This window comes from Oryctolagus cuniculus, chromosome 6, assembly GCF_964237555.1.
Source record: "Oryctolagus cuniculus chromosome 6, mOryCun1.1, whole genome shotgun sequence".
Taxonomy (NCBI): domain Eukaryota; kingdom Metazoa; phylum Chordata; class Mammalia; order Lagomorpha; family Leporidae; genus Oryctolagus; species Oryctolagus cuniculus.
Genome location: NC_091437.1, coordinates 122,359,075 through 122,380,380, shown reverse-complemented (window position 1 = coordinate 122,380,380; position 21,306 = coordinate 122,359,075). Strand labels below are relative to the sequence as shown.

Here is a 21,306-nt window from a genome sequence, read left to right as displayed (position 1 = left end):
GAGGCAACCAACAGAAGAAAATATTTGCAAACTATGCAACTGATAAAGGATTAATATCCAGGATCTATAAAGTACTCAAGAAACTAAACAATAGCAAAACTATTCAGTTAGGAAAGGGGAAAAGGATATGAACAGGAATTTGATGAAATTCAAATAGCTGACAGACACAGGAAAAAATACTCAGGACCACTAGCCATCAGGGAAATGCAAATAAAAACCACAATGAGGTTTCACCTCACCCCAGTTAGCATGGCTATCATCCAAACTTAAAAAAAAATCAATAAATGCTAGCAAGGATGTGGAGAAAAGGTACCCTAAAACACTGTTGGGAATATAAACTAGTACAACCATTATGAGTACAACATGGAAATTTCTCAGAAATCTGAAAATAGATCTGCCATATGACCTGGCCATCCTACTCCTGGGAATTCACTCAAAAGAAATAAAATCAAGGCTGGCGCAGCGGCTCAATAGGCTAATCCTCCACCTTGCGGTGCCAGCACACCAGGTTCTAGTCCCGGTTGGGGCGCCAGATTCTGTCCCGGTTGCCCCTCTTCCAGGCCAGCTCTCTGCTGTGGCCCAGGAGTGCAGTGGAGGATGGCCCAGGTCCTTGGGCCCTGCACCCCATGGGAGACCAGGAGAAGCACCTGGCTCCTACCATCGGATCAGCGCGGTGCGCCGGCCGCAGCGCGCCAGCCGCGGCGGCCATTGGAGGGTGAACCAATGGCAAAGGAAGACCTTTCTATCTGTCTCTCTCTCTCACTGTCAACTCTGCCTGTCAAAAAAAAATTATGGGATATGTACTCTATAGAATACTATACAGCAGTAAAAAAAAAATGAAATCCGGTCATTTGCAACAAAATGGAGGAATCTGCAAAACATCATGCTGAGTGAAATAAACCAGTTCCAAAGGTACATGTTCTCCCTGATTGGTGACAACTAACTGAGCACCTAAAAGGAAACCTGTTGAAGTAAAATGGACATTATGAGAAACAATGACTTGATCAGCCCTTGTCCTGACTGTTGAGGAACAACTCACTATTTTATTGCTTTTAGTGTTTTGTTGTTGTTGTTGTTCCACTTAATACTATTGGTTGAACTCTTTATTTAACACACAATTATCCTTAGTCATTTAAATTTAACTGAAAAGTGACCCTTGTTAAATATAAGAGTGGGAATAAGAGAGGCAGGGGATGTACAGTTCAACACATGCTCACTCGGACTTACCCCTAATGGTAGAGCTAGAAAAGTAGCAGGGGATTCCAATTCAATCCGATCAAGGTGCCATGTACCAATGCAATCTTACTAATAAAAATGATCAGTTTCCCAGTGGAAAGAACAGGTCATCAAAGAAGGAGGTACCTTTCTCTGAAGGGAGGAGAGAACCTCCACTTTGACTATGACCTTGTCTAAACAAGATAAGAGTCAGAGAACTCAGAGGGCTTCCATAGCCTTGGAAACTCATGACTGGAGCATAGGGAGATTACTGATGCCATAGACAGGAGTGTCAATTGGTAAAGTCAACAACAGGAGTCACTGTGCACTTACTCCTCATGTAGGATCTCTGTCCTTAATGCGCTGTGCATTGAGATTTAATGCAATAACGAGTACTCAAACAATATATTTCACTTTGTGTTTCTATGGGGGTGCAAACTGTTGAAATCTTTACTTAATGCATACTAAACTGATCTTCTGTAAAAAAAAAAAAAAAGAAAAAAAAAGAAATTATCAATTCCCAACTTGACTCTCACTGGGATTAAACATGACAATAGGTCTGATCTGATTTCATCATCATTTAAAAAAATCATCTATTATTTTTCACTTTATGTTTCTGTGTGGGAGCAAACTGTTGAAATCCTTACTTAATGTATACTAAGCTGATCTTCTGTATATTAAGATAATCGAAAATGAATCTTGATGTGAATGGAAGGGGAGAGGGAGTGGGAAAGGGGAGGGTTGTGGGTGGGAGGGACGGTATGGGGGGGAAGCCATTGTAATCCATAAGTCGTACTTTGGAAATTTATATTCATTAAATAAAAGTTAAAAAAAAAGAAAAAAAATGATCAGTTTCAGTTCATAATTGATCAAAAAGATAGGATTAAGTGTCAAAGGGATTACATAAATAAGACCAGTGTCAGCAAATAATTGATAGAATTAAAAAGGAGAGAATGATCCAACATGGGAAGCAGGATACACAGCAGACTCATAGAATGGCAGGTGTCCTAAACAGCATTCTGGCCTCAGAATCAGCCCTTAAGGCATTAAGATCTGGCCAAAAAGCCCATGAGAGTTTCACAGGAATGGAAGCCAAGCCACTGTGGCAAAAAAAAAAAAAATGACCTAAATGAAAGATCTCTGTGAGTGAGATCCCAGTGGAAAGAACGGGCCATCAAAGAAGGCAGTATCTTTCTCTGAAGGGAGAAGAGAACTTCCACTTTGAATATGGCCTTGTCTAAATAAGATTGGAGTTGTTGAACTCAAGAGGCTTCCATAGCCTTGGCAGCTCATGACAGGAGCCTCGGATGATTACTGACGTCATAAATAAGAGTGTCAACTGTTAAATCAACAACAGGCGTCACTGTGCACCTGCTCCCCATGTAGGACCTCTGCCCTTAATGTGTTGTACTATGTGAATTAATGGTAAAACTACTACTCAAACAGTACTCTATAATTTGTGTGTCTTTGTGGGTGTAGTCTGTTGAAATCTTTACTTAGTAAATACTGAGTTGATCTTCCGTATGTAAAAATAATTGAACATGAAGCATGATGAAAAATGGGATGGGAGAGGGAGTGGGAGATGGGATGGTTGCAGTTGGGAGGGAGGTTATAGGGGGAAAAGCCACTATAATTCAGAAGTTGTACTTTGGAAATTTATATTTATTAAATAAAAGTTGAAAATAAATAAATAAATAAATGAGATGCTGTCCTATCTCCTAGAGGTTAAGAAACTAAGAACTGCAATGATAAAGATACATATTAACTGAAAGCAAAAGAATATATAATTGGTAAATAAATTACATTGTAATTATTCTGTAAAAGCAAAATCTAAACGAATGCCTTAAAATGGTGTGTAAAGGGAATTGAATTTTTTTAAAAGAGTAAAAGACAAGTTGCTGCTTTTTCTCTTAAAAAGATGAAAATTCTCCAAATATCTACTTTAACCTCAAGACAGCATGGATTTTCTTTAATAACTGATACAATGTGTTCAGTTAAATAGGCTTATTAAAGTACAAAACCATCATTAGCCTATGCAAGGTCTATTTCCTTCATTCGAACATTTTAAATATTTCTTTATTTTCCTTTATCCCCATTCCATACTCCCTCCTCCCATGTCCTAAGCAGGTAATCATTATAAGATGCTTTTTGTTGATATGCCTTCTTGCAAAATATGAAATATTTTTGTGTTAATTTAAAATACCTTTTATATGTAAGCAACTATGTAACATATCATCCTTTTTTTTTACTTTCTAAAACATGGTTTTATGTCTAATGAAATTCATCCAGATTGCTTTAAACTGCTACATGGTATTCCATGGATGGGGTGCAGCCACCACATTTCACATGTCCACTGTTCTAGTGATGGACTATTAGCTGGATCCTGTTCCCACAAAAATGTCATCAATATTCACCCTTGTATATGTTCCCTTGGGGAAATGTGTGACAATTCTTTGGGAAATTACCTGGAAATGAATTACTGAGATACAGAGTATGAAAATATATTGGAGTGACCAACAGATCACTCTCCAGAATAGCAGCACCAGACTTCATGTCCATTTATCAGTGCACAAGGGCACCAATGTCCTCCCAGCTCCACCGACACATTTTACATTTCTGCTATAAAATGATCTCATTCTTAACATTTGCATTGCTCTGATTATTGAGTTAAAAATCTTTAGACACTTGTTAGCTTTTAGGCTTCCTCTTTTTTAAGCTGCCAGTTCAGAGCCTTTGCTCATTTTTCTGTTAGCGTCACTGCCCTTTCCTTATTGATTTTTAATATTTTCTAGATTATATGTTAATCCCTTAACTATTTTAGACAATGCTAATATCTTATCCCATTTTGCTATCTTAACAGCACTGTTCATATTATCCTTCAAGGAACAGAAATTCTTGATTATTCATTAAATGCTTGCTTATTTTCATTTTATGTGAAAGAGACAGAGACAGAGAGACAAAGATAGATCTTCCATCTGATGGTTTACTCCTCAAATGCCTGCCACAGACAGAGCTGATCCAGGCTGACACCAGGAGTGCAGAACTCAATTCAGATTTTCCACATAAATGACAAGGACACAAGTACTTACATCATCACCTACTCCCACAATGTTAAAGGAAGCTTGCTTAAGTATGAATGAGTTTTCAAAGATCCTTTTTAAATTTGCAAACCTTCTTCAATCAGTCATCATTTAATTAGTAAATATTTAATATGCACCTATTATATAGCAGGCATGAAAGTACACCCTTAATAACTGAAAACATTAAGCAGGGAAGTGACATAACAAGATCCACATTTTACACAGATAACTAAAGCAGCATCATGAAAATAGATTAAAATCAGACTGGAGTCAGTGATATCAGTTAAGAGTAAATTATAACACTGCAGGCAGGAGATGTTAAGTCTTGAACTGATGTGATGGCAAAGGTGGAAATAAAAGTATGACTACATTTGGCATTTCATGCCTGGTTACCAACTGAATGTTGCAGTGAGATAAATGGATATTGCACAAATATTTCTTGAAACTCTTCTGCATCAGAGACACTATGCTAACAACTGTGACAGCATTTTGCAGTGCCACAATTGTTGCCATTACAGAATGGATAGTTGTCTATTAGAGGGCTGGAGTGGCATGTCTTATGTATTGTAGGATGTTTAGAGCACTCCTGACTTCTACCCACTGGAGGCGAATGACACCCTAGTTGTGGTCATTGAAAACATATCTAGACTTTGCCAAATTTACCCTGGGGAGGAAAACTGCCTCAATTTTTGAACTTGAACATACTGGCTATGACTTTAGGAGGTTTAGAATCTAGGAGATAAATACTTATGATATAATCATGTTCCAAGTACAGGAAAACGATATGGGAGGATGTGAGTAATACCTCTTTAGGGATGAACCAGTATAGTAAAAGCTTCTATAGAGGAGACATTTGAACTGAATATTTAATCAAGTGTATTCCACACATAGGACAAAAACATGAAAGCAAGATATCATATCAGATATTTGGAAAATGTTATTTCCATTTAGTTCCAGAGTACATAACAATGACATTAACAAAGATGAGAAACATAAGAGAAACAGGATGCAGAGTTTGTTGGGACATCCAATAGTTCATATAAACACAAATAAATCAATGATACATAAACACACACACACTTAAAATCATAAATATATAATTGATTCTTAGAGTCACAGGGCAGGGGCTGGCATTGTGATACAGCAGGTTAAACAAACTCTTGCAATGCCAGCATTCCATATCAGAGTGCTGGTTCAAGGCCTGGCTATTCTGCTTCTAATCCAGCTTCCTGCTAATGTGCTTGGGAAGGTATCAGAAGACAGCCCCTACTACATACATAGGAGACCAGGGTGCAGTTCCTGGCTCCTGACTGGACTGGCCAAGCCTTGGCTATTGCAGCCAGTTGGGGAGATCTCTGTCTCTCTGGACCTCCCTCAGTCTCTGTGTCACTCTGCCTTTCAAGCAAATAAATAAATCACTAAAAACAGTCATGGGATTGTATCATGTCATTTAAGGAGAATGTTCATAAATAGAAGATAGAAACTGAAAATGCCAGCCTTTAAGGTAAGGTCTAGTAAAGAGAAGCATGAAAAATAAATCAGGGGAGGAAGATAGAAAAGATTAAGGACAACCCACTTTTAATTGATTTGGAAAACTTCACATATAGCATAAAACAATTTTCCTTCAATCTATCAGGATGCCCATGGACATGGGGCCTCCTCCATTTCATGATTACTCTCTTTTGTATTCTTTTTTGCACCATTAAATCCACTCTAATCCAAAGCTACAGAGAACCAAAATGCTAGTGGTGGTATTATTAAACTATGTACCCAATAGCTATCTTTTCTAACTTGTTGTTTACAGATACAAAAATCATATACTGTTGATAAACAGGCATAATGAAATTATCTTCTTTTTAGATGTGGATATTTGGCATTTAGTATCCATTCCTTAAAATGTGCCTTTCTGTATTAAAAAAAATTTTAAACCTAAAATCTACATTTCTGGAATTCCTACAGCTAGGGTTCTGGAAGTAAATTAAGCATCACTAATTGGATACCCTGGACAAGATCTGGAAGGCAAAGATGAAGTGGAGGCTGTTGCTGTTTCCAGGGTTTCAGAGACAAAGCATCATTGTAGAAATGTCTGGATTTTTCTACAGCAGCTTTCTGATGAAGGCCATTGCTTCATGGCAATCTCAGGCACCTCATTTTACAAAATTATTCTCACATTCTTTGCTGAAAACCCTCAATTTAAAGGTCTTCCTTTAAATGATTAGTCTTCCCAATGATTTTGTAAGCCAATTAAAATCCTGTAAGATGCGCAGTTCAAATGTATTCTACACTCTAAAGGTAGGCATTAACTATTCAGTCAATTACCTCTAGCAATCACAGTGTAGTGCTGTCTCTACCTATTATTCCTCCAACTCGAAAATCATTGCCATAAAGGAAATTCGTGATGTACACATACTTTGACATGAACCAGAAATACCAATCAATACACACAAATCAAAATACAAATCCTGCTAGACTGGGACCATGTACAAATGCAGTTTGAAAAGGATGCTGCCTGCCAAGCTGCAAACAATGATAGTGATGTTCTGAAGTCCTAAGACAAATTTAGATCTCAGTTTCTTAGAAGCACTTTGAGAGGGTAGAGGATGAGAAAATTACTTTACTTTGCTATTTTTCACCCTTAAGCACACTCCAGTAATCCTGTTTTAGAAATATGATTTTAAGAAATGATGAAGGAGATGGACCAATGTAAACCACAGCAGATTTTTTTAAAAAAACAATCAAGTAAAATCTTTAATATATAATGTTCTCTTATACATCAATCAAAATCATTAAAACACAGACAGAAAAATGGGCAACTGATATGAATAAAAATTTAAAGAAGGAAAATGTAGGCAACCAGTAAACATAAGAAGGAAAATGCAAGCAACCAATAAGCATGAAAATATTAACCTCACCATCAAGCAAATGAATGCAAAGTAATGACAGTTCATCAAGTTAGCAAAGATGAAGAAAAATATCTTTGCAGGTAGAGATGCAGGGACTGGCAGATAAGAAGCAATTAAGAAGCAGATGTGAATAAGCTTTCTGGAAAATAATTTAAGAAAATCTATCAATAGCCCAAATATACCAATATTTATATTAAATTTTAAATAATTAAAATATCATTCATTTATTTGATATCACAAGTAACAATTTTCTATGTAATTCTTACACTAACATTTTGAATAACCAAAAATATTAAACAGAAAAATGGTTTCTAAGATTTTTTACTGGCATTTTTACCACTATAGAAGCAATTTCAAAACTATTTTGCCATCCTCCTACACCTCCTTAGAATATACTGATAATTCCTCCTTTTCTATGTTATTGATTAAAAATTTTAAAAATATTCCCTTTAAAATGTATCCTATTTTAAAGGATTTTTCATAAGCTATGCCATTTAAAGGAAGAAGAAAAAATCTATATTTGAACAACAGGGCTTTGGTTATATTATTGTATATCTGAATTTTGTAACCATTAAAATTTATTGGCCGGCACCGCGGCTCACTAGGCTAATCCTCCGCCTTGTGGCGCCGGCACACCGGGTTCTAGTCCCGGTCCAGGCGCCGGATTCTGTCCCGGTTGCCCCTCTTCCAGGCCAGCTCTCTGCTGTGGCCCAAGAGTGTAGTGGAGGATGGCCCAAGTGCTTGGGCCCTGTACCCCATGGGAAACCAGGATAAGTACCTGGCTCCTGCCATCGGATCAGCGCAGTGCGCTGGCTGCGGCAGCCATTGGAGAGTGAACCAACGGCAAAAGGAAGACCTTTCTGTCTGTCTCTCTCTCACTATCCACTCTGCCTGTCAAAAAAAAAATTTATTTACAATGCTCTTTATTAGTATGTGATAAATGTTCATGATACATATAAAACAGTGATACATGTGACATCTACTATGATATGCATAGTAGAAAAAGAAGTGATAGCAATGACCCTCTGGAGAAAAAGGTTAGATTATTTAATTATTTTTGTATTTATATACATGTTTTTCATAACATGCAGGTATTATATTCATAATCAGAAAAATCTCTAAGCAATGATGGTGAAACAGTATCATCCTTCACTATGTAAAAGAAAGCACTATTTTAAAATTGCAAAAAATCCCCCAAAAAAGAGCTACCTAAAAAATAGACTGTTCCTCAAATATTGAATGAGTGACTACTACTTATCAAAGTGCTAAATGATAAGGATACAGAAATGGACAAGATTGAGCTGAAGCCTTCATAAGCTCTCATACTAATATAAAACATAAAAATTTACAACACATATTTTGGGAAAGCCCATACTTTTCTGTGATGTGTTTCACAAGGATTAATATGTACTCAGTGATTTGAGGTGTGGTCTTGGAGACCACTAAGACTCAGAGTTACGTCTGCACACATAGAGGCCACACATTCTAATCAAGTTCCTCTTTTTTATGTATGTTTGATTTTTTTTCCTGAAGAAAACTTTTATTTAATGAGTACAAATTTCATAAGTACAATGTTAAGAATATAGTGATTCTTCCCACCATACCCGCCCTCCCACCTCTACTCCCACCCCACCTTTTACTACTTCTCCCATTCCCAGTTCCAATTTCCATTCAGGAAAAAAAAAAAAAAGGAAAAAAAAAAAAAAAAAAACCTGTTCCTTGACAGTCAAGATAAGGGCTGTACAAGTCATTGTTTCTCGAAGTGTCAATTTCAGTCTATAGATTTCCTTTTAGGTGCTCTATTAGTTATCACAGATCAGAGAGAACATATAGTATTTGTCCCTTTAGGACTGGCTTATTTCACTAAGTATGATGTTTTCCGGATTCATCGACTTTGTTGCAAATGACTGGATTTCATTTTTTACTGCTTTGTAGTATTTCATAGAGTACATATCCCATAATTTATCCAGTCTTCAGTTGACAGGCATTAGGTTATTTCCATGTCTTAGCTATTATAATTTGAACTGCAAAAAACATGGGGGTACAGATAACTTTTTATTTGCTTATTTCATTACCCAAGGGATGGTAGGTCTATATTCATATTTCTGAAGTATCTCCAAACTGACATCCACAGTGGTTACTGACCATATATCAACCTGTTCTGAATCTGATCATTGATTCTGATTCTTTTATTGGTCCAATCAAATCAGATATTTCCTCAGGTCTGACTGAATTCTCCTGCCTCACTTCTAAGATTAACCATAACTTTGCATCTCTTCTTACTTGGCCTGCTCATATATATACCTTCTTCAAATTCTCACAGATAGCTGACAAACTTTCAACCCATCACACAGATAAACATATACTGTAATACTCAAGCCTAGAATTCGAAAGTTGGAAAATCACCTTTGGTTATACAAGGAATCTGCTCCATTTCATGTGCTTGGGAGAAACCAGATCTTGTGATTTCTAGCTTCTCCAATCCCATGTAGAGTCTCATAATATCACTTTTTTCAATGTGGAAAAGACCTTACAGTTTCACATTTCAACCAATCTCAGACATCACTCATTCTACAGGTCACAAAATTAAGGTTGTGGTGATAAAATGACTCAGCCACAATAATTCAACTAGTTAGTGGTTAAGCCAAAGTCACAGCATGGCTTCCTGGGAGCATAGCTAGGAGATGGCTCTGTATTTGCCTACCATTAAACTAGAGGTCCTTTTATACAGACTTTATATTACCTCCTGTGGGAATTTTCCACACCTGGCCCAGCCTTACTCTCTAGTCTCCTCAGAGCTTAAAATAGTCAAGTTGCCAGACAACTGTTTATCTGCTTTGAGCACCGTGGAATGAGGGGTGCGGTGAAAGCCAGTCCTGGAACACCAGAACATATTCCAGGGAGTCAAACTCACTTTCCGGGGGTCTTAAAGGCCCCAGGAGCAATCAGTAACTTGGCTTAGTTTTCTTTTTTTTAACTTTTATTTAATGAATATAAATTTCTAAAGTACAGCTTATGGATTACAATGGCTTCCCCCCTCCCGTAACTTCCCTCCCTACCTGCAAACCTCCCCTTTCCCTCTCCCTCACCCCTTCCATTCACATCAAGATTCATTTTCGATTCTCTTTATATACAGAAGATCAGTTTAGCATATATTAAGTAAAGAATTCAACAGTTTACACCCACATAGAAACACAAAGTGAAAAATACCATTTCAGTATTAGTTATAGCATTAATTCACAATGTACAGCACATTAAGGACAGAGATCCTACATGAGGAGTAAGTGCACAGTGACTCCTGTTGTTGACTTAACAAATTGAAACTCTTGTTTATGGCGTCAGTAATCTCCCTAGGCTCTTGTCATGAGTTGCCAAGGCTATGGAAGCCTTTTGAGTTCTCCAATTCCGATCTTATTTAGAAAGGGTCATAGTCAAAGTGGAGGTTCTCTCCTCCTTTCAGAGAAAGGTACCTCCTTTTTGATGGCCCCGTTCTTTCCACTGGGATCTCACTCGCGGAGATCTTTCATTTAGTTTTTTATTTAGTTTTTTTTTTTCTTCCCCAGAGTATTTTGGCTTTCCATGCCTGTAATACTCTCATGGGCTTTTCAGCCGGATCCGCATGCCTTAAGGGCTGATTCTGAGGCCAGAGTGCTATTTAGGACATCTGCCATTCTATGGGTCTGCTGTGTATCTCGCTTCCCATGTTGGATCATTCTCTCCCTTTTTTATTCTATCAGCTAGTATTAGCAGACACTAGTCTTGTTTATGTGCTCCCTTTGGCTCTTAGTCCTATCATTATGATCAATTGTGAACAGAAATTGATCACTGGGACTAGTGAGATGGCATTGGTACATGCCACCTTGATGAGAGTGAATTGGAATCCCCTGGTGTGTTTCTAACTCTACCATTTGAGGCAAGTCAGCTTGAGCATGTCCTGAATTGCACATCTTTTCCCTCTCTTACTCCCACTCTTATATTTAACAGTGATCACTTTTCAGTTAAGTTTCAACACTTGAGAATAACTGTGTATTGATTACAGTATTCAACCAACAGTATTAAGTAGAACAAACAAAAAAAATATTAAGAGGGATAACGTATTAAGTTGTTCATCAACAGTCAGGGCAACGGCTGATCAAGTGACCATTTCTCATAGTGTTCATTTCACTTTAACAGGTTTCCTTTTTGGTGCTCGGTTAGTTGTCACTGATCAGGGAGAACATATGATATTTGTCCCTTTGGGACTGGCTTATTTCACTCAGCATGATGTGTTCCAGATTCCTCCATCTTGTTGCAAATGACCAGGTTGCCTTGTTTTTGACTGCTGTATAGTATTCTATAGAGTACATATCCCATAATTTCTTTATCTAGTCTACTGTTGATGGGCATTTGGGTTGGTTCCAGGTCTTAGCTATTGTGAATTGAGCTGCAATAAACATTAACGTACAGACAGCTTCTTTGCTTGCCAATTTAACTTCCTTTGGGTAAATTCCAAGGAGTGGGATGCCTGAGTTGAATTGTATGGTTATATTCAGGTTTCTGAGGAATCTCCAGACTGACTTCCATAGTGGCTTAACCAGTTTGCATTCCCACCAACAGTGGGTTAGTGTCCCTTTTTCCCCACATCCTCGCCAGCATCTGTTGTTGGTAGATTTCTGTATGTGAGCCATTCTAACCGGGGTGAGGTGAAACCTCATTGTGCTTTTGATTTGCATTTCCCTGATTGCTGAGAAAGCATTTGATAAAATACAACACCCTTTCATGATGAAAACTCTAAGCAAACTGTGCCTGTTGGCCACTTGCATTTCCTCTTTTGAAAAATGTCTATTGAGGTCCTTGGCCCATCTCTTAAGTGGGTTGTTTGTTTTGATGTTGTGGATTTCTTGATTTCTTTGTAGATTCTGGTTATCAACCCTTTATCTGTTGCATAGTTTGCAAATATTTTTTCCCATTCTGTCGGTTGCCTCTTCACTTTCCTGACTGTTTCTTTTGAAGCACAGAAACTTCTCAATTTGATGCAATCCCAAATGTTAATTTTGGCTTTGACTGCCTCTGCCTCCTGGGTCTTTTCCAAGAAGTCTTTGCCGGTACCTATATCTTGCAAGGTTTTTCCAATGTTCTCTAGTAATTTGATGGTGTCAGGTCGTAGATTTAAGTCTTTAATCCATGTTGAGTGAATTTTTGTGTAAGGTGAAAGGTAGGGGTCTTGCTTCATGATTCTGCACGTGGAAATCCAATTTTCCCAGCACCATTTAATGAATAGACTGTCCTTACTCCAGGGATTGGTTTTGGATCCTTGATCAAATATGAGTTGGCTGTAGATGTTTGGACTGATTTCTGGTGTTTCAATTCTGTTCCATTGGTCTATCCATCTGTTTCTGTACCAGTACCATGCTGTTTTGATTACAACTGCCCTGTAGTATGTCCGGAAATCTGGTATTGTGATGCCTCCAGCTTTGTTTTTGTTGTACAAGATGGCTTTAGCTATTCGAGGTCTCCTGTGTCTCCATATGAATTTCAGCATCATTTTTTCCAGATCTGAGAAGAATGTCTTCGGTATTTCGGTTGGTATCGCATTGAATCTATAAATTGCTTTTGGGAGAATGGACATTTTGATGATATTGATTCTTCCAATCCATGAGCATGGAAGATTTTTCCATTTGTTGGTATCCTCTTCTATTTCTTCTTTAAGGTTTTGTAATTTTCATCGTAGAGATCTTTAACGTCCTTGGTAAAGTTTATTCCAAGGTATTTGATTGTTTTTGTAGCTATTGTGAATGGGATTGATCTTAGAAGTTCTTTCTCAGCCATGGTATTGCCTGTGTATACAAAGGCTGTTGATTTTTGTGCACTGATTTTATATCCTGCTACTTTGCCAAACTCTTCTGTGAGTTCCAATAGTCTCCTAGTAGAGTTCTTTGGGTCCCCTAAGTAAAGAATCATATATGCAAAGAGGGATAGTTTGAGTTCTTCCTTCCCAATTTGTATTCCTTTAATTTCTTTTTCTTGCCTAATAGCTCTGGCTAGAACTTCCAGAACTATATTGAATAGCAGTGGTGAGAGTGGGCATCCCTGTCTCGTACCAGATCTCAGTGGAAATGCTTCCAACTTTTCCCCATTCAGTAGGATAGTGGCCATTGGTTTTTCATAGATTGCTTTGATTGTGTTGATGAATGTTCCTTCCATACCCAGTTTGCTTAGAGTTTTCATCATGAAAGGGTGTTGTATTTTATCAAATGCTTTCTCGGCATCTGTTGAGATAATCATATGGTTTTTCTTCTGCAGTCTGTTAATGTGGTGAATCACATTGATTGATTTGCGAATGTTGAACCATCCCTGCATACCAGGGATAAATCCCACTTGGTCTGGGTTGATGATCTTTCTGATGTGTTGTTGCATTCTATTGGCGAGAATTTTATTGAGGATTTTTGCGTCTATGTTCATCAGGGATATTGGTCTGTAATTCTCTTTCAATGCTGCATCTTTTCCAGGCTTAGAAATTAAGGTGATGCTGGCTTCACAGAAAGAATTTGGGAGGATTCCCTCTTCTTCGATTGTTCTGAATAGTTTGAGAAGAATTGGAGTCAGTTCTTCTTTAAATGTCTGGCAGAATTCAACAGTGAATCCATCTGATCCTGGGCTTTTCTTTGTTGGGAGGGCCTTTATTACTGTTTCAATTTCTTTCTCAGTTATGGGTCTGCTTAGGTTTTTGATGTCTTCCTGGTTCAATTTAGGTAGGTTGCATGTGTCCAAGAATCTATCAATTTCTGATAGGTCCATGTTTGCTGGCATACAAGTCCTTGTAGTAATTTCTGATGATAATTTTTATTTCTGTGGTGTCTGTTGTTACATTTCCTTTTTCATCTCTGATTTTATTGATGTGGGTCTTTTCTTTTTTTAGTTAGTTGGGCCAATAGGGTGTCAGTTTTGTTTATTTTTTCAAAAAACCAGCTCCTCGTTTGGCTGATTTTTTGTAATTTTTTTTTTTTGGATTCAATCCTGTTGATTTCTTCTCTGATTTTAATTATTTCTCTTCTCCTACTAGATTTGGGTCTGGTTTGCTGTAGGTTTTCTAGATCCTTGAGGTGAATTGAAAGCTCATCTATTTGGTGCCATTCCAATTTCTTGATGTAGGCACCTATTGATATAAACCTTCCTCTTAACACTGCTTTTGCTGCATCCCATAAGTTTTGGTATGTTGTGCTGTTATCCTCATTTACTTCCAGAAAATTTTTTATTTCTCTTTTAATTTCTTCTATGACCCATTGTTCATTCAGGAGCATGTTGTTCAATCTCCATGTGTTTGCATATGCTCTAGGGATTCCTGAGTTGCTAATTTCCAACTTCATTCCTTTATGGTCTGAGAAGCTGCATGGTATGATTCTAATTCTTTTAAATTTGCTGAGACTTGCTTTATGGCCTAGTATGTGGTCAATCCTAGAGAAGGTTCCATATACTGCTGAGAAGAATGTAAAATCTTTAGCTGTAGGATGGAAAGTTCTGTATATATCTGTTAGATCCATTTGGGCTATAGTGTTGTTTAAATCTTATGTCTCCTTGTTGATCTTCTGTCCTGTTGATCTGTCTGTTTCTGAGAGTGGAGTATTGAAGTCCCCCAGTACTATTGCATTGGGGTCTAAGTCTCCCTTTAAGTCTCTTAACAAATCTTTTAAATGAACTGGTGCCCTGTAATTGGTGCATATACACTGATAATTGTTATATCTTCCTGTTGAATTGATCCCTCAATCATTATATAGTGCCCATCTTTGTCTCTGCTAACAGTTTTTGTGGTAAAGTTTATGTTGTCCGATATTAAGATGGCTACGCCTGCTCTTTTGTCATTTCTGTTGGGATGGTATATCTTTTTCAAGCCTTTCACTTTCAGTCTGTATGCATTTTTATTGGAAAGATGTGTTTCTTGTAAGCAGCAAATAGATGAGTTTTGTTCCTTTACCCAATTAGCCAATCAGTGTCTTTTAACTGGACAGTTCAGGCCATTAACGTTCAATGTGACTATTGATAAGTAGTAACTTTGCCCTGTCCTTTGCCAAAGATATTTTCTAATATATGTTTTGAACTTCCTGTGATCTTTTCCTGTGAGTTTTCCTTCGTTTACCTTCTTTCATATTGATGACTGTGTTTCTGTGTTTCTGTGTGTAACACATCTTTAAGCATCTTTTGCAGGGCTGGACGAGTGGCAACAAATTCTTTCAATTTCTGTTTGCTTTGAAAGGTCTTTATTTCACCTTCGTTCACAAATGAGAGCTTAGCAGGATATAATATTCTGGGCTGGCAATTTTTCTCTCTTAATGCCTGGGCTATATCTCGCCACTCCCTCCTAGCTTGTAGGGTTTCTGATGAGAAGTCAGCTGTGAGTCTGATTGGAGATCCTCTGAGAGTAATCTGACGTTTCTCTCTTGCACATTTTAGGATCTTTATGTTTCACTGCGGTGAGTTTAATTACAACATGTCGTGGTGAGGATCTCTTTTGGTCATGTTTATTAGGGGTTCTATAAGTTTCCTGTACTAGGATTTCTCTGTCCTTCTCCAAACCTGGGAATTTTTCTGCTAATATCACACTAAAAAGACCTTCTAATCCTTTCTCCCTCTCCATGCCTTCAGGAACTCCTAGAACCCGAATGTTGGGTTTTTTAATAGTATCATGAAGATTCCTGACAATATTTTTTAGATTTCTAATTTCCTCTTCTTTTCTTTGGTTTGACTGTATATTTTCCTGTGCTCTGTCTTCTAAGTCTGATACTCTCTCTTCTGCATCACCCATTCTGTTTATAAGGCCTCTAATGTGTTTATCATTTGATCTATTGAATTCTTCATTTCATTATGATTTCTCTTCAGTATCTCAATTTCATGTTCTACTAAATTTCTCATTTCATTTTGATTCCTCCTTAAGATTTCATTTTCACTAGAGAGATTTTCTATCTTGTCCATTAAGGATTTCTGTAGTTCGAGAATTTGTTTTTGAGAACTTCTTAATGTTCTTATCAATTTTTTGAGATCTGCTTCTTGCATTTCTTCTATCTCATCATCTTCATAATCTTGAATTTGGGTGTCTATTTCATTTGGGGGCGTCATAGTGTCTTCCTTGTTCTTGTTACCTCGGCTTTTGCGTTTGTTGTTTGGCATATTGGAGATATTCTTTGGTTTCTTCAGTGTGGTGTTTTTTCTCATTATACTGTGACTCTAGATTAAGAGGACTGCCTGCTTTTGATGGATCCTTAGAGGCTGTGATGGGTGTGACCAGAGAGCTCTGTTTGGTTCTTCAGGGTTAAGGGTGTGCCAAAGGTGATTCACCTTGATTGTTCTCTTGCTAATTCTCGCTCTCTCTCTCTCTCTCTCTTTTTTTTTTTTTTGACTCAGTTGGGAAGTAATTCCACACAGCTGAGTGGAATTGAGATTAGTTGATGTATGAAATCTGGTCCCTGTGGGTATTCCTTTGCTTACCACTGGGACCACACAAAGAGTTTACGCAGCCTTCAGCGTGGTCTCAGATTTCACCACTGTCTCTCACCAGGCTGCCCAGGTTACGGAGTTTCTGTACTTGGTGAGTTCTCTCGCCCCCCCTCAGTTTTTCACAGTCTCAGTTGGTTAGCTCCACGCTTTCATTAGGTGTTAACCTCCTGTTATTTCTCCCCACCAGAGTCAGGTTTTTCTTCTTGGCTAATGAGGGGCACCCGCTTTACATATGCAAAATGGCACAGGGCTGCTTTATTTACGTAAAATGGCACCTGCCCTTTGTCTTGTTCAGCTTTGTAAGGTGAGTGGAGAGAGAGGCTAATGTCCGTGCTGGTTCCCCTTATTTATTCGATTTTTTCTCTCCTCCAGCCAACCTGGTGAACTTTCCCCAGTGGGGTTTCAGGCCTCGTTCTCTGCAGGCTCTTTCTGCCTTTCCCCGCCAATGTCTCGGGTTACCGAGAGGTTTTTGTCTCACCTCCCCTTCCAGCGCTGGCGTGCAGACTCTGCGGCTCCCATGGCTCCGGCGGCTCCAGCGGCTCGGCTTCCATGTGGTGGGCGACCTTGCTTTCCCCATAGGTCCTCCAAGTCATAGCCACTAGATCCGGAAGAGTTTCCTCTGCAACTTTTTCCTGATCCTTTTCCTGAGGCTACCGTAACTCCACTTTTATTAAACTATCTTTTCCTGGACTATCGGTGCGCGCCCTCACTATTCCACCATCTTGGCTCTGCCCCCCCTTGGCTTAGTTTTCAATTCCAGGCAGACACATATGGAAGAGCAGGCCCAACTTTAGTGTGAGAAATTAGTATAAGAAATCAGCAAGAATAAAGAAACATGTCCACAGAGAAGATGCAGAAACTAATATAGTCTGCTATCAGCAACCTTTGCTTTTAATTTATTTTTTAAGGAATACAAATTTAATAACTACAGTTTTAGGAATATAGTTATTCTTCCCATCATACCTGCCCTCCCTCTCCACTTCCACCCCTCCTCCTCCTCCCTCTCCCCTTGCCAGTTCCATTCTCCATTAAGATTCACTTTCAATTAACTTTGTACACAGAGACATTCTTTTTTTTTTTTTTTTGACAGGCAGAGTTAGACAGTGAGAGAGAGAGAGACAGAGAGAAAGGTCTTCTTTCCATTGGTTCACCCCCCAAATGGCCACTACAGCTGGCTCTGCACCCATCCAAAGCCAGGAGTCAGGTGCTTCCTCCTGGTCTCCCATGCAGGTGCAGGGCCCAAGGACCTAGGCCATCCTCCACTGCACTCCCGGGCCACAGCAGAGAGCTGGACTGGAAGAGGAGCAACCAGGACAGAATCTGGCACCCCGAAAGGGGCTAGAACCTGGGGTGCCAGTGCCGCAGGTGGAGGATTAGCCAAGTGAGCAGTGGCGCCGGCAGAAGACATATTCTATACTAAGTTAAGATTTCAACAATTTGCATACACACACACACAAACTGTTTGAGAACTAGTTTTATAGTTAACTCTAATAATACAGCTCATTGAGGACAGAGGTACTACATGGGGAGTAGGTGCACAGTGACTCCTGTTGTTAATTTAATAAATGAACAATTGAAAAATCTCCTAAATGAAAGTAACAATACAATATTTGTATGTAAGGCAATGTAGTCTAAAGATTACGAGCATAAACTCTAGAGTTGGACACTGGTCCATCCTTGAACATGACCTCTTCCTAATTGTGCAACCAGTGTAAATTACATAAACCTTTTAGAGTCATGTTTTCTCATATGTTAAAAAAAGAACAAGAACTAGGTCTATATTTCAAGGCTGTTAGGAGGACTTAATGTCTGACAAAATAGAATTTAACACAAAAACTGTTAAAAGAGAAAAAGAAGGGCACTATCTAATGATTAAGGGATCACTTCAACAGAAAGATTTAACTATAATAAATATATATGCACACAATGCCAGGGCATCTGGCTATTTAAAAGAAATGTTAATGGATCTAAAGGGAGACATAGACTCCAATACAATAGTAATGGAGAAAATGGGCAGATCAACTGGACAGAAAATCAACAAAGAACCACAAAGATAAAATACACTCTGGACCAAATGGACCTGATATTTACAGGACCTTTATCCCACAGTTGCAGAATACACATTCTACTCATCAGTACATGAAACTTACTTTCTTTTTTGTTTTTTTGGTTTTTTTTTAGGATGATATTTTTTATTTTTTTAACTTTTATTTAATAAATATAAATTTCCAAAGTACAACTCCTAAATTCAGTGGCTTTTCCCCCCCATAACCTCCCTCCCACCCACAATCATCCCATCTCCCGCTCCCTCTCCCACATCCCATTCACATCAAGATTCATTTTCAATTCTCTTTATATACAGGAGATCAATTTAGTATGTACTAAGTAAAGATTTCAACAGTTTGCACCCGCACAGAAACACAAAGTGTAAAGTACTATTTTGAGTACTAGTTATAGCATTAAATCACATTGTACAACACATTAAGGACAGAGATCCTACATGGGGAGTAAGTGCACATGACTCCTGTTGTTGACTTAACAAATTGACACTCTTATTTATGGCGTCAGTAATCACCCTAGGCTCTTGTCATGAGTTGCCAAGGCTATGGAAGCCTTTTGAGTTCATGAATTCTGATCTTCTTTAGACAAGGTCATTGTCCAAGTGGAAGTTCTCTCCTCCCTTCAGAGAAAGGTACCTCCTTCTTTGATGACCTGTTCTTTCCACTGGGATCTCACTCACAGAGATCTTTCATTTAGATTTTGTTTTGGTTTTTTTGTTGTTGTTGTTCTTTTTTTTGCCAGAGTGTCTTGGCTTTCCATGCCTGAAATTCTCTCATGGGACAAAGAAAAGCCTAGGTTCACATAAATCCTATCAAAATTTTAAAGAATTAATATGAATAATTCACAAAATTTTCCAAAGAATAGCAGAATGAGGAAATACTTTCTGATGGATTCTATGTTTGCCAATATTACTCTGATAACAGACAAATATATGAGAAGAAAAGAAAGCAACAACCCTTAAGAATATAGATGCAGAGGCTGGGGCTGTAGCATAGCGTTAAAGCATTCCATATGGGCACTGGTTCAAGTTCCAGCTGCTCCACTTCCGATCCTAGCTCTCTGCTGTGGCTTGGGAAAGCAGCAGAAGATGGCCCAAGTCCTTGGACCCCTGCACCCATATGGAAGATCTAGAAGAAGCTCCTGGCTCCTGGCCTTAGCAGCCATTTGGGGAGTAAATGAGAGGATGAAGGACCTCCTTCTTTCTCTTTTCTCTTTCTCTCTCTGCCTCTGCCTCTCTGTAACTCTGCCTTTCAAATAAATAAATAAATCTTTTTAATACAAATGCAATCTACTCAGCAAAATAACAGCAACTGAGGGGGAGGGATGTAAAGTGGTGTGAGGGACATAGGATTTCTTTTTGTTTTGTTTTGTTTTGTTTTTTCTCCCAGAATCCTTTTATTTAAGGTATACAAACTTCAGGCATTGCATAAATACAGCTTTAGGAATGTACTGATTTTTCCCACCCTCCCACCCACACTTCCATCCTTCTATCTCCTCCTTCCCCTAGTCACATTCTTATTTTTCACTAAGATCTATTTTCAATTAACTTTATGCTGGTAAGATTAATTCTATACTAAGTAAAGAGTTCAACAAATAGTATAAGGACATAATATTTCTTTTTGAAGCAATTCAAATGCCATAAGATTAAATTTTGTACAGCTCTGTTAATATACTTTACATTTTGAAAGAGTACAGTGTAGAGAATTTACTAAGCCAATGGTATGTGAACTTATACTTTCCTTTCTAACTATAGTATGAGTCATGCATACTGTGATGAATTATTTCAAATAATATTAGTTTTATAAAAGACACATGAATCTGAAAAGACAACAATACCTTCTGGGGGAGTCCCAACGCTGCTACCGAGACCCAAAATAGCCATCTTGTGCATTCGTGGTGCCAGCATCATAGCAGATTCTTCTCCCCTTTCCCAGTGGGGTATTTTGACTGGTTCCAGGTGGACATTATCCAGCCCATTTTCCTGAAGGTTTCTGTACATGATTTGGATGGCTTTTTCAAGGTTCTTGGAGCCACTCAGTCTGGGTCCAACAGTATCTACCAGAAGTGCCAGTCGCTCATAGGATCTGTTCTGGGATTGACCATAAACAGCAAGATTGATGATTTTTTTAGCAACATCTTTGTAGCTGGCTACTTCTTCTTTTATTTCTTGAAAATTCCTCTGAGGGATGTTATTCTTCTGTATAGCTCTCCCAAAGCCCAGGGACACCAGGTGAACAATGCCAACAATTGTGAAGATAAAGAACTTCATTTTTTTTAACAGTTGATTTTCTTCCTAAAATAATCTATGAAAGTAAGAAAACATGTTTTAGGAAAAAAGAATCTCATAGTCTCTGGTCATAACCCAGGGACTGCTTTTCAAGGAACACTTCTCTTTCCTTCCCAACTGGTGCCAAACCTCCACAATCAAATTCAGGTACTGTAAATCCCATGAATGACAAATAAACAGCACTGATTGGCCTTATTAATAAAGAAGCATTTACTAAAACCATAGAATCATGTTACCTAGCAACAATCCTGCTTAAAATATTCCAAACAGTAAAATGATAACTAGGAACAGG

The 21,306-nt window shown here is 38.2% G+C and overlaps 1 protein-coding gene across 1 annotated transcript in view; it reads right to left on the bottom strand.

Moving 5' to 3' along the window:
* The window catches only part of CPQ (carboxypeptidase Q), a gene marked incomplete at its 5' end in the record, with an annotated part of 478,153 nt that extends 457,123 nt beyond the window's left edge, over positions 1 to 21,030 (bottom strand). Inside the window, 1 exon segment of the mRNA XM_051844650.2 lies at positions 20,564 to 21,030. Coding sequence (XP_051700610.2) covers positions 20,564 to 20,996 — 433 coding nt within the window.
* Between the last annotated feature and the right edge of the window lie 276 nt (positions 21,031 to 21,306).